This window comes from Metopolophium dirhodum, chromosome 6 (assembly GCF_019925205.1).
Source record: "Metopolophium dirhodum isolate CAU chromosome 6, ASM1992520v1, whole genome shotgun sequence".
Taxonomy (NCBI): domain Eukaryota; kingdom Metazoa; phylum Arthropoda; class Insecta; order Hemiptera; family Aphididae; genus Metopolophium; species Metopolophium dirhodum.
This window is the reverse complement of record NC_083565.1, coordinates 6540527-6555677: the sequence shown is the minus strand read 5'-3', so window position 1 is coordinate 6555677 and position 15151 is coordinate 6540527. Positions and strand designations below refer to the sequence as shown.

General features: G+C 29.6%; 1 protein-coding gene across 1 annotated transcript; it reads right to left on the bottom strand.

Annotated features, from left to right (window-relative positions):
- Nucleotides 1-376: 376 nt before the first annotated feature.
- On the bottom strand, nucleotides 377-15043 carry LOC132946131 (epoxide hydrolase 4-like). The gene is made up of 6 exons (XM_061015971.1): nucleotides 14332-15043; nucleotides 8156-8280; nucleotides 3544-3828; nucleotides 2333-2490; nucleotides 1502-1777; nucleotides 377-1116 (listed from the first exon to the last, which is right to left on the bottom strand). Exons 1-6 carry the CDS (start codon nucleotides 14635-14637, stop codon nucleotides 977-979), a joined length of 1290 nt encoding a protein of 429 aa, XP_060871954.1. The 5' UTR covers nucleotides 14638-15043; the 3' UTR covers nucleotides 377-976.
- Nucleotides 15044-15151: the final 108 nt, after the last annotated feature.

The window sequence follows — 15151 nt, the reverse complement described above, 5'->3', positions numbered from 1 at the left end:
TTTCAAAACTGAACCGCAAATTTGTACAGATAAGTTTTCAATAAATAGAAATGAAGATCGGGATTTGGAAAGCTAAAATTATTATAATAATTTATTATGCACGCACAATATCTGTTTTTGTAAGAAACTTAAAAACTAATTTTTGTAAAAAAATTCCGGTTTTAAGCTCAAAAGAAAAATAATATGCTAAAAATAGATCGAGTGTGCACAAGTCAAATTTAATTTACAACGCCGAATATAAATTATAAGTTTTTAATTTATTTTTATTTTAATTTTTTTATCATCATTAAATCGTTATAAATATATATATTATGATGAATATTTTTTTTACTATGATTAATTTTCAATAAAAGGTATTTTTTTGATATTTGATATTTTATGCTTAATGTGTAAAAATATAATATCGTATATGTAGTGAGTACAACATATATTACACTATGATTAAATATTTAAAGTACGGGGTTATTACCTATACATATTTTTTATTAATTACAAATTATAATTTATATTGGCTACTATGGTCTATCAGAGTATGTATTATAAACGTTTAGTTATGCTCAAAGGGGTCACATACGGTTATACGAATATATGATAATATATTATAGCTTATATTAATTTAAATTTTCCTTATTAATAATTCACAATAATAACACTGTAGATAAATCTATACATATAATGTACTTCCTAGGAACACGTGATGCGAACGATTGTAGGTGTATATACGATATTACGATGTACCAATATAGATAAATGTATAATACACGTGCTCACTGTACTTTTAGTTTTGCAAAGTTTTAAATGATCTTGTAAGTAAACAAAAGTTTTATTGTATTAGTAAACGTATTATGGATGATAACATTTTTTTCATTGTTAATATTATTTTTATACAATATAAATACATTAACATCAATAAAAACATTTTGTTTTATAAATTTAAAAAATGAGAGTTTTGCTATGATGTGTTGGCCGTGATTGTTTACTGTGAAATGTTTCTTTGCATTGAATCTTTCAACGTATTTCCATACTGAACCGTAGACGAAACGATATCTTTCATTCGTCCAACTATATCACAACATGTTTGTTGTCGAAGTACTTTTTGAACTACTTTTACACGAACTGTAACAGAAATACATTAATTTAAGACAATATAATGTACTTATGTAAAACTTAATAGTATGACTCTATTTATGTATTTTAGTTAATTTTAGTTATCAAAATATTATAACATCACATAACATATCTACATATTTTATAATTATTGTAATTATAAGTTACACTAAAAAAAGGTACTTGTGGCGGAGTTTACATGCACTTATAATGACATAATATTGTTTTATATTCCCAACTAGCACCTTTAGGTATATCTATTACAGTATTACCTATATATTTATATATATTATACATTTATAAACGTATACAGTTATACACACATAATATTATATCATACTTTCCATTATAACTTTAGTTATTTATCATAAGAAATAATAATTTTAAAACTTACCTAAATATGATGTCAATAGATCATTGACTACTTCAGGTTGCTCTTGATGGGGAAAATGCGATGCATCATCAATTATTCTTAAAGTAGATGTTTTGATAAATTCTGTTGACTTGATAAAACTTTCAATTTTTACACTTACATCTTTACTACCAATGATGAGCAAACACGGAACTTGAAGCATGTCTTCTTCTTTATTTAAAGAATCATTATTACTCCGTGGCTCGATTCTGTAGAATGGTAAGTTTCTAAAATAATTAATAGCACCCGTCCAGTCCACTAAAAAACACAACAATTTCAATAAGCTAGAGTAATATTAAATATTAATTGCATTTATATTTTATAATAAGATGGATTAAGAGGATGTCAGGACTCAGGGCACTGTTTGTTTCTCTATCTGGCCCATGCACGAATTTACGCAGAATCACTTTTTTTATGACTTTGAGTAATCTCAGAGTAAAATCACCTATTACAAAAACGATGGAAAATAATATTTTTGAGGGTATGACATATTGTCTACATATTGTATCAAAACAATTTAAACATTATTTAAATTGACAAATTTTTTCTTTTATTTTGAAAGTCGAATAATGATAAGATATAAAACCGATATGTCATACCCTCAAAAATATTACCCACCATAATTTTTGTAATAAATGATTTTACTCTAGGATTACTCAAAACTCTTAAAAAAAAGAATTTTAGGCGAAAATTTTTTATCTACATTCTGCTTTTGAGAGACAACAAAATACAAATATTGCACTGACCTCCTCTACAATGAAGTCCAAAACTAATAACAATCGTTATTACTTATTTGTATTAAATTAAGATCACCTGTTCTTGAAAATGTATATTTATATGCGTCGATGTAAGATGAGTCATCACTTTTCTTATTCTTAGATAGGTGTTGATAACACTGGTTGATTATTTTTAGATCACTTTGCAAAGCGTCCATTTCCGGTAAATAAGGAAGTTGACTGAAGTAAATCCAACTATAATAACGTGGTAAAACAAATTTCTGAGTAAAAACAATGACGTTTAAGTACTCTTCTCTTTTTTTCTCTTCTTATGTTTATTCGGCCCTTAGGACTTATAAAATAATTTTCGGGATTTGGATGAATTTTATCAAAATTTGAACTTTAAAAAGTTTAAATGCATATTATAAAAAATAATCTCTCTCGCCTATGCATCTTTAATATTTTTGAACTGCTTTTAAAGCAACTGAGAATACTTGCATTAAATTTGCAAACTTTTTTACTGAGTTTAATCGAAAAAAATTTAAAAAACAAAGTTTAGAAACTTCAAAAATGTTTCTTATCGGCTATAGATATTGGTCAAAATATTTTGAAAATTTTCAAAATTCCAAGTGTCTACGGTTATTAGTTTTTGAGTTACACCAAAAAAATAAAATAGATATTTTCAAAAATTTGTTTTCTCGACGCTTTCATAAATTACGGGAAATTTTGACCTCCCGAATGCACCAACTAGATTTTTTCTATCAGAAAATATGGTGGAATCAAAAACTGGAGCGTTTTAAATTTTAACTACCCCAAATGTTGATGACAGAGAAAGACACACATCATTGTAAATACAATAAATTCATCGCTATGTCCAGAATCTAAAATGGTAAAAATATAATTTGTTTTAAAAAATATAGTTAGATTTTTTGAGATGATCAGTGGTTACCGTTATATATATTTTGTATTAACTATAATTAATTATGATATGTAAGCCTGGCTTACAAAATTGAAAAAGAAAATATACTTATCACTTGAGTGATTGAATATTCAATATTGTGAATGATATAGTTGGTAAATAACGAAACAAATATCGAACTGAATAATCGGTAATTAAGAGTGTAGATCAAATTCGGGATACGCTACTACAATTTTTTACCAAATGGTTCCCTTAGTTGAGATTTTTTTCGCATTTTATTATATAAGTACTTACCTATATAGTATATATTATAACATCTATACGGCTATACAGCTCACGATTGATGTGATATGTCTGGTATTATCAGACCAATACTTATAGGTACTTACTTTTTATTAAAGAAACTTGATGAAGGTAAGTACTCCCAGTGGACATTTGGATGTGGACATGAAATGGCTACAAATTTTGACACAAACCTGGGCCACAGATGCACCAGATACCAGCCCAATAAAGCGCCCAAGTCGTGGCCGATCACGTGACATTTATTACGGCCGTCCACTCCAAGCAACGACAAAAACACGGCTAGCTCGTTGACCAGATTTTCAACTCGATAACTTTTGCGTGCTGATGGTTTATCAGAATCACCAAAACCTTTAAGGTCTACAGCAATCACACTGAAATACAATAACTCATAATTAAAAATGTACACAATTATTGGTTGGTGCCTTTCATTTTGAATGTTGATTACTAATTACTAAATATAAGCATATTACAATCATAAAAAGCAATTGATATTAAACGAAGTAGACACATATACGCTTAGGTGCTTTCAATTAAATTACTCTATTCTTATAGAATTTGATAATATAGGAATTAGGTATAGGCAACCGTGACCATGGTGTATCCGTGAACTTAATGATAAAAATTACAATTTAAAAATTATTATACATCATTAAGATAGTAGGTAGAATATTATGACAGCACATATTTAGAACAAGTTTCGTTTTTAAATCATTTAACTTTATATTTATGGCCTCATAGCCTGGAAGTTCATGCATTTGCATTTTTTTTTACTGAAAGGACCAATGATAGATCAGTTACCTACAAATTTGATTTGCACTTAAACAAATCCAAATCCATGTTTACTACATATTATAATATAATACGATGAGATCGTTAAAATAAATTACTTTTAAAAGGCATTTTGATGTCAAAACATATATAAATAGAAAATAATCAAATAATAAATAAAATAAAAAATTATTTTTATAGTTTAAAAATAATAATAATTTCAGAAGTAGTAATAGTGGTATATAATGATGTTTGCCCGGTACTACGTGTCTACGTATTTGTAATTTTTGTTTTTATAAATATTGATATGTTTATTACGTACCTATATATTATGTTTAGGTACCTAATACTATTATACTAAACAGTAAACAACAAAATACCATATGTCTATACAGTATACTATGAGTCTTTTTTATTTTTTTTTTATAATATCCGAATGGGCAGTGCAACTCATTTTTTAAAGCAAAACTGCCCATTTTCACACTGCCAATTATTTTTATTTTTTCATTAATTTTAGTGAACTAATTTCCTAAGGTAATAATGGTTGATTTATGGTATTTTAATTTATGGTATTATTATTTGCATGTGTAATGTGTGAAATCATTTTTATTTATCGGTTATATTGAGATGAGTGAGGTGGGTGTCATGGATCTTGTGAAATTGATATAATATCTAACATTCAAAATTATATTAGTCTGATTTTATTTTATTAAGTAACTTAAGAAGTAGGTAGATCACTTATATTCATAAAACAAATGCAAATAAAAATAATTGGTGGTATAAATGCCAAAAATGGGTGGTTGTCTGGTTGAATAAAGTTGTACAAGGCATGCACGAAGCTCAAGTAGGTACCTCTACCTAACAATTAAATAAAACTAATCTCATAAATTTGTAAATTTTTTGTATCTCGATTAATAAAAAAATCTCCGTGTAAACCACTACAGGCGTATACACAACAAACATAATAACCAATAATCAATATCATATTATACAGTTGTAGGTTGTACACAATAAATATGTGCAGTATTTTTAAAATGTGTAATATTATACACCACTTATTGTTGGTTAGTTATAATTTAAATTCTGATATACCTATTACCTAATACCTAAACATTGAGGATAGTATACATAGATTAACCAACTTTAAAATGTAATACAGCATTACAGCTTCATACCTACGTATTACACAATTATTATAATTGTTATTACCAGGTGGAATTTTTTAATCATGACTTATACTAATACCTTAATCGATACCCATTATTATTTTTCTGTTTCGTCTATAGTATAGGTAATCTATGTTATTTGATGGTCGTTATAAACCACAAATACATTATTCAAAAGCCTTAATTTATAAATACTAAAATACACTATATATATATATATTCGTTTTATATTTAGTACCAAGTGTATAAACTATTGTATACACCAATAGGTCAATTTTATGAACTATAACACCTTACACGTTTCCAATTAATTATATCCAATTAATAGGAGAAAGAAAATAATTATAACACCTTATGAGCTAATGGTATCATGCGTTTATAAAAATAACATCGGTATTTATCAATAAGTAGGCATGTATGTACGACGTACGTGCTTTCAATTTACTGTGATTAAGAGGACACCACACCCGCGTGTGTTGTCTCTGTCTTACAAATGAAATACTTGGCAAAAACTGTTTTGGCGCGAAAAAGAACCGAGAAGTCTACAGTAATAACCAAGAAATTAAATTTTCACCACATAAAAAGGAGAACTTTAGCTGTGTAATATCGTTTTTATTTTTTCGATATCAGAAATTCAAAATATCAGTTATTAAAGTTTGAAAAACATAAACAATAATGGATTTTGAAACAATAAGAACTTTTTTCGTATAAGTGATATCAAAAAAATAAAAACAATATTAACTGGTAATTAAAAATATTATAATTTTGTTAAACATTTATATATATAAAAATTAATGTATGCCTGTCTGTGTGTCTCTGTGTCCATATTACCAGGGCAACCATTTATAAATTATTTTGAGATTTTCAATGGAATTTCTTTTTTAAAAATGGTTGCCATGATAATATGTAAAACATATTATTAATATAGAGTTAGCATTTTTAATGGGCAACGAAGTGCACGGGGTCAGCTATTTTTATATGTATAGATAGATTAGAGTATTAGACCTCTGGGCAGAAGATAGACTAATTTAAAAAGGGAGAGGACCAACCCTGGGAGGTGCTCAATTTTAAGATTTGCGATGGAAATTTTTGTTTATAAATGGTTGTCATGGGTTTTAAAGCTATAATAATAATTATTATTGGTTGCCATTGGTTTAAAACATTTTCATATAGAGCTGGCGTTTTTAATGGGCAACAAAGTACACGAAGTCAGCTAGTTTAAAAATAAAACTTAACTTGTAAATAGAAAATTATAAAATAATATAAGTAAAATAGGTAAATGCAAATATTATTTCTTTCTGAAACATTACAAATTATACAATCAAAGATTTCAATACATTTTCAAATGTACCTAAATTTGTGCCAGTTGTCGGCCGAAAGGTTGTCGGCCGCCAGTTGTACACCAAAAGGCTCCGCTCCAAATCAACTTATAAAATTTGTGAATATTTAAAATATATTAAAAATTGAACATATTATTACGGGTCTATTTAGCCATTATTGAGGCGCCGCAAAACAACTACCCAGAACGTTAATTTATTATTTTATTTTTATATAATAATAATTAATTAATAATCAGAAATATTAATGAAGCTAAAAGATGTGCATTAAATTTCAATGAAAGGTTCATAAATCATGAACAGAAACTTATTCTATGCAGAGGTCATATTTTGTTTTAAAATTAAATTCTAAGTAGGTTGTACGAACTACCAAGAAACGTGCAAAAGTGACTTTAAAATTTTTTAAAAAAACATTTACCTAAGGATAATATTGTTATATATTATGTTCAACAACGTTATTGTTTTATTATTATAGTCTCAAAACAAATACAATTTGCAAACTCTTTACGCGTATAGTTCCAATTGTGTAAATAAAAATACGTAGGTCAATGTTCAATGATATTCGTATTATATATTATCATGATAATCATGAAGTAAAATTATGAGAAATAATCTTGAACATAAAATACCTAATTGATATTATATACACTATCAATATAAAATATATAATTACATATTACCTACATATTAGGTAGTTATATACAAATAATATGTAATACAATGTTGAATGTAGTATGTAATTAATATGATTTTACTACAACAATATTATTATAATAAGGCTAGTAGGTTAAACCTAGTACCACCTAAAGAAATAACATTTTATTTTTTTAATACAGTCAAACTTGGTTAACTAAACATTTTCAAATCGTCAATAGCTCAAACTTTTTCCCTCTCCCTAAAATGTCTTATTACTTTAGTATTGTTGGATAACTTGAACTGTTTGACCTGTTTCTTCAACTCGAGTTAACCAAGTCTGACTGTAATACGATATTATGATTCCTATAAAAGAATAGGAATAATTAAATTTTTTGGTATTTAATGATAATTCCAATAAAAAATTTGTATTAGGTACGTAGATATCTACCACATTTGGTTGTAATCCTCGAACACACAACAAACGGTTAAATACTTAAATAAATAATAGAACATTATAAAAAAAGAACAAAAAAAATCGAAAAATGTAATCTTGACAAAGATTTTTTAAAAATTAAAATTAAAATTAAATAATTTATCATGTGTTTGCAGTGTTATAACTTATAACATACACGACCTCGCACTAATTTTTTTGTATGTTTAAGTTATTTAATTTTTTTTTAGAATTTTAAATTCACGGCTTTAGTATAGTTCCTGTTTTCTATTAATAATGATTATAATAGTAATATTATGACTATGGATAGTAATTAAGACGAAATATTAGGTATACTTACCGAAAATGTTTTGACAAGGTGGGTATTTGATGATGCCAACTAATCCAACAAGATGGGAATCCGTGTAGTAAAAGAACAATCGATCCATTTGGGTCACCACATTCAACGTAATGCAATTTAACACCCTAAATCAAAAATAATAACCGTCAGCGGTACCTAAGGTTAGAACTAATGAAATTGCAGAATATAAGAAAATTAATTAATGTGCATTTGAATCAACGCCGGCCACACCAATAAGCAACACCAAAACAAAGGGCGGTTGAAATGCAAAATGAGTGATCATCGTTTCAATCACTATAGTAATTTTATATATTGTGTTTGACGTTGACCCATTAATCATTATTAATCATCTTACATAGCTGAAATCAGCACATTTTTTGAATTGTTATTGGCCATGCAACGCGTTTAAAATTATGGTTGTTTATGTTACTGAGAACATGTCTGGGTGAGAGTGTTTGTTTAGCAATAGTATTAAATATTGTGTTTCATACGTGCACCTATATGACAACAATAAAGAATACAAATGACACGAGGATCTCCGGCCAATGATTATTTAGGTTTTAATTTTTATTCACCAACATTTTTCAATCTGTAGAAATGCGGAATTAAATAGATTGTCTGAAAACTATTGTTTGATATGTACATATAATTAACATTGCCACTAGACGAGTCCGATTTTTCTAGAAAAAAAACTACTGCACACATTGCCTGACGCTGCGTTAATATTGTATAATATTATGACACAAGGAATATTGTAATTCGTTGAAAATAATTATTTATATTTTTAATTCTAAATTTAATACTTTTATACAAATATCATATTATACACTTTTACATGACCGTGTCGTTTAAATTTTATTTAATTAATGAAAACTAAAAATTACTCAGTACTCGCGTCTGTACCTTTACCTATAACCAGTCTCCCCACACCAAATTTTGGGCCGCTGTACTAAATGTTTTGGTCCCTAAACAAAACTTCCAATAAAACACAACTCATTACAAGCGATACGGGTGACTCATATACGATTTATGGTAATCATTGGTTAACCCACAGCTTAAAATAACAAAATTACTTAAGGGGATTCGATACCGTGATTTTCTGTTTTTGTCAAACACACGCGCGACACAGTGTTTTAGACGTGTTTTTTCCAAACATTCCAATTTATTGATCTAATGAAGCGATAAGAATTCTGAAAGCAGATTTGAATTTGTCGTCAAGTCTACTTGAAATCGACTTTCCCACATATTTGATACTATCCTCCAAATTTCTAAAAATGTCATATTAAAAAAAGTATTTAAAAATGTTCGTATTTTAATTTTTGGAGAAGTTAAAATTAAAAAATCAAAAATGTGGGAAAGTCGATTTCAAGTAGACTTGACGACAAATTCAAATCTGTTTTTAGAATTCTTATCGCTTCATTAGATCAATTGGTATATTTGGCAAAAAACACATCTAAAATCGTATGTCGCGTGTGCGTTAAACAAAAACAGAAAATCACGGTATCGAATCCCCTTAATAATATATTTTAACATACATATTGTATATCATAAAATATTATTTAACACAAAATCAGTATATTCCTATAAAAATTTCAAAATTAATTTCAACGGACCGCTAAAATGTCCGGGCCCTGCGGCTATACCTATATCTATAAACAGTATATCTACTTATATGTATCACCTTATATTTCATAGTACATGTTATATATATGGTCTATTCATTACCCAATAACTGTCGATGGCCTTAAGTATATAAAAAGCGTGGGAATTTTTGGTTTCAGATTTAACTCTTCGGCGATTTTCGATGTGAAACATCTTCAGTGACGGGGCAGTAAATTTTCGTTGCGAAGCGTCGACTGCGTCGTAGAAAAAAAAACGTTATCGGCTTTTAGATGTTAATCAATAATATTATGTATCATATCGTACAAAGTAGGCGTTTTACCATAATTTTAGTATTTATTAATATTCGTGAGAGCCTTATAGATTTTTACACGAATTTTAAGGTTTATGCATAATGTTTATATTTTAATAAATAATTTATAATAGTTTGTTTGACGGGGTTATTTAATATAATATATTATATTAAATTAATTATGCTGATATAGAAATTATAAATCCCAATTGAACAAATGGATTAGTTCAAACTTCAAATGAACCAACAATAAGTTTGATGTATAGTTTTTTGTCATAAAATCGAATACCTATATACCTATATATAATCAGAATTCTATGAGTTTAAATTTATAATAACTAACATAATAATTGTATTTAAAATACAATATATTAGTGAAAAAAATAATATCTAAAACAACTTAAGATAGTAAGCTATGACATTTCTTCCTAGCTCTAACAACACCATTATTTAGTCAATTGTTCAAATGTTTATATTATATTGAAAAAAAATTAATAATAATCTTTATATTTAAACTAATAAATTATTTAATTATGGTGGTATTATATCACACACTATAATATAGCTAATGATTGGATAACAAACGATTATAATAAACAACTTTGTAGTTTCATTTGATAATGCATTATTTTTTTAAAAAAACAAAAGAGTAAATATTATATATGCGTTATACAGGATGATTCATTAAGCATACTCGCTCTATTGTTATACTTGAATAACGCATATATTCGAGTTCTGATTTTTAGAATTTTCAAATACACTTGAAGACCATATTTTCGAATACTTAAATTTATTGTACCACTTAAGGATGACCCTGTGACAATACAAACTTCGATTTTTCAAATAAGCGCCCCCTTTATCACTTTTAATTTAGCAAATATTTTTTTTTGAGAATTTTGATGTATCTAAATCAAAATTCAAACTAGCAGAAATACATTCGACAGGAATCAATGTGGAAGAAAGTAGTTTTGGCAGCAAAGATCCCAAACGGCTCATGTTACGTTTTTTTTAGATTATATATTGATAAAAGTAATAATTAATTGAAAAGTATAAAAACACGCGGATTTGAATATTTAGTTTGTAGTGGAGCCAGCGTTCAGCGGCTACTTCGGGATATAACAAATATGATGTTTAATGAAAAAATAAAAAACTAAACTCGTTGACGTCGGCCTTCGTTCCCGTGATGGTTAAGAGGACGTCACACCCGCATGTGTTGTCTCCGTTTTACACACGTACGACATAGACAAAACGCGTTTATGCAGTCTGAGTATAGAACTCGCTGAATTTTGGTTCTAGAGTAAAAATACCTATTATAAAATTGAATTGTGATAATATTCAGGAGGGCAAGTCGTTGCGTTTTTTCTATTATACCCAATATAACGTTTATTATATCGTTTAGAAATAACAAAAATTTCAATATTTGTTTAAAATACCTTTAACTTTTCAAAACTTTATTTTTTTTATTTAAAACGCAACCACTTTCCTCAGAAAAATTGTCACGATTCAATTTTATAATAGGTATTTTTACTCTAGAACCAAAATTCAGTGAGTTCTACTCAGACTGCGTAAACGCGTTTTGTCTATGTCGTACGTGTGTAAGACGGAGGCGACACATGTGGTTGTGACGTCTTCTTAATGGGGGGGGGGGGGGCGGGCTTGAATAGATAATAACAATGGAAAAGATAGTTAAATTCATCACGTCACAGATGAATAAAATTCCAATAAATAACTGACAACTGGATAAAAGGAATCGCGCTGGTCGTCTGCAGAGTAGTCGTCGTCGCGATACAATATTACAATATATTTCTATTATTGAAATCAGACACGTGCTGACGAACCCATGCACGGGCTGTATGCCTGAATGTACCTACCTATTTATTTTAACTGTTTTGTAAGTTATGGTTTTCAACGTTATAAATGTGTGTATTATATATGTATAGGTATAATAATTCAATATAAATATAGCCACAGCCCACAAACAACTGCACAAAGCGTATAAGTGATATTCATTATTTTATAATATATGTAAACGTAATGAGTATGGAAAATAGCCGTTATTGATAATTAATAAATAATATAATATAATATATTCACTGCTGTCATACACTCGTAGTTCATATACTGATATTATACTATTAAAGTATTACACATAATATCATAATATTATAATATTATGTGGGACTATATTATAGGTAATCGAATTCAAGTTGAACCCAAGCATATTAATATGTGTTTACATTTGAACATTTTAAATAGTAGTATGGCGGGGGGGGATTGAGAGTTCCGTCGTATCGGTCGACCAAGATCCCGTTTATATTTTTAGTCTATTTTTCAATACCTACAAAGATTATATAAATGTTTCATATAATATAATTTTAACACCACCAAAAATATATTACTAACTCTATAGGTTAGGTTAGGTTTGACTATAAGTATTACTGCAGGCGTATAATCTTGATAATAGTAATATAAAGTATAATCACTTGTACGGACTGATTTTTTTTTGCAATCGTCTAAGTAAGTTTGCCACCTGAACATTTTGCTCCGCCTCACAGATACTTTGGCTTATGAATAGTCAAAAAGTTATATCGACAGCCTAAGCTACTGGTCACTGGCTAGTGGCTACTGTATAGTCAATAACAACAACTTTTCAGTATGCTATTATAATAGATAGGTGTAACTGCCCCCTCCCCTTAAGAGTTTAACCTCATTTATAAATTATGTTTATGAATATAATAGAAAAAATAGCCAAATTAACATTAAAAAAAATTTTAAAATGAATATAACTAATATTTTCTGTTGAAGGAAACTAAAAAAGTTGATCATTAGTGTATAATGTGTTATGTTTATGCTCACCGTATCGAGAGTTGTATTAAACAATTGTATAATCCCCCCTTGGTCGAGCTTCGCAGATACTGAATATCAGTGTGATATGGCGGGACCAAGACTTCTGCAAAGTTTAAGACATAAAGTAGACGACCATGAAAAACGGTATCCAAAACGCGGTGTTAAGAAATGTAGACATTATATTGTTTAGGTGACCTGTTATGAGTCGCAGAATACAAAAATAATTGTTTTTTATAACTTCATAAGTATGTAATTTTTTTAAATAGGCAGGTATACCCATAGATGGAACCAAGTACCTACAATTATGGGGGAATGCCAATTTTTTTTAGTAAGTACTCAAATCCCGAACATTCACAAATTACTTTGCACTATTAAAACTTCATTATATATAAATTTAAATAATTTCAGTGTAAAAATGTGATGTAATGTCCATCTGAAGTTAATCTTACCGCAATTAAAAAACATTAAAAATAAATATTCACAATTTTATTTGATAGGCATTTTAAGTTCAACTAGTCCGTCTCCATCACTCAGAATAGTTTTTTCGTATGCCTGCTACAATTAATTATTGAATTTATTGAATTGAAACTGACTATGCAACAAAGGCAAGCTCTCAGCTTTAAAATGTATTTTAAAAATAATTACAGTCGGCTGTCGTTCACAAAACAGCGCTAGAAGGATAACTACAATGAATATTTTTTAGCCAAAATATTTTTAAATATATTTACCAATGTAATATAGCTATGCACACATGGTACATTTTGGACATCATTAATAAAGAAAAACAATATTACGATTATATTTTAATTGTTTTTAAGGGGGCTTGAAAAACTTTTTAAAGGGGCTTAAGCTCCGCACCCCCCGAATTTCCGCCGATGGGTATACCCGATATATTATATAGCAGGGGTCACCAACTGGCGGACCGCGAGCACTTTTTTTACGGACCCTTATCCACGGAATAGTTTTTAAATTTGTATATTATAGAAACTATAAATGTGTCATATAAAATGTATATCACATGATAAAAAAATATTGAATTCAAAATTGAGAGTTTTTATTTATCTTATTCAACATCAACTCAAATTATTAACAAGGCAATGAGTGAACAAGAAAAATGTACAGAGGCTTCTATGCGTATTTCGTAGATTCTTGCTAAACACATGAAACCGTTTACCGATGCTGACATAGTCAAAGAATGACGTATGGTTAGGCTGGAAATGCGTTGTTTGATAGTAAAAATGATGCTATGGAGACTATTAATACCTATATATTAACGTGTGTAAAAGTCATTGAAACTGTTTGGACCGCGCAAAGTTTGGTAAGTTTCAAAACGGACCCCCATAGAAATAAATTGGTGACCCCTGTTATATAGGTTAGGTATATTATGATATTGCAGTATTGCATATTGTTATGTAACCTTGACTTTGACGTACGAGTGGGTACCATAAACCGTGGTGGACAGACACGGCGGCGGACGGTCCCTGATGGGCGCCCGGCGGATGGCCTTGCCACGGACATTGATGACGGCTGCATTTTCATTGGCGGCCGCGTCTTCGTTGTTCCCGTGGCCACCGCCGTCCGACCACAGGGGGCTGAAGGCCCTGGCGGCCGCGTTCTTGACGACGATCCACGAGCCCCAGACCACGGAGAGCGTCAACATTTTGAGTGACTTGGCCGCCGATATGGACACCACGTTGTCTTGGCCTCCGACCAGCACGGCCATAGCGCAGGCGCGGGCGGACTTGAGCTAACCGAATGTATTGTTATTTATATACGACGGGTTCGCAGAGAAGTATCATCGACGATACGTCCATCGGTATAGAAATCGTGGTTTATTACGAACAACCATGAAACCAATCTGATTACGAAGAACAATATTATAGATATAGTTACACGACGATGATAATATTATAGTCTGCGACGAGAAACGCGTTTTTGTTATACGCCACACGACTTAAATGAAATAAATATTTAAAAGTCGATGGTGTTGATATTATGTCGTTATTGTACAGTAGGTACGCGGCACCACCGCAGTGACGGCGCACACGAGTGAGTTACGTGTCGTTACGAAAAAAAAAATAATCGCACGAGTGGTGTACTGGTGTGACGACGACTGACTGAGCGGCGTGGACTGCGCTACGAGCCAGACGATACCGACAGAGAGGAGGTCGATGCTGGTTCGGCACTTTGGTCTCGGGTGCGTGATAACGGTAGGTAATATATATAGACGTGTCATG

Excerpts from the sequence above, each read along its gene's own strand:
- LOC132946131 (XM_061015971.1), bottom strand. The coding sequence starts at position 14,637 with ATGGCCGTGCTGGTCGGAGGCCAAGACAACGTGGTGTCCATATCGGCG. Across the intron at positions 2,491-3,543 it reads TCAAGTTTCTTTAATAAAAA|TTGGATTTACTTCAGTCAAC; the intron begins GTAAGTACCTAT and ends ACGTTATTATAG. Across the intron at positions 1,117-1,501 it reads TCTATTGACATCATATTTAG|TTCGTGTAAAAGTAGTTCAA; the intron begins GTAAGTTTTAAA and ends TTTCTGTTACAG.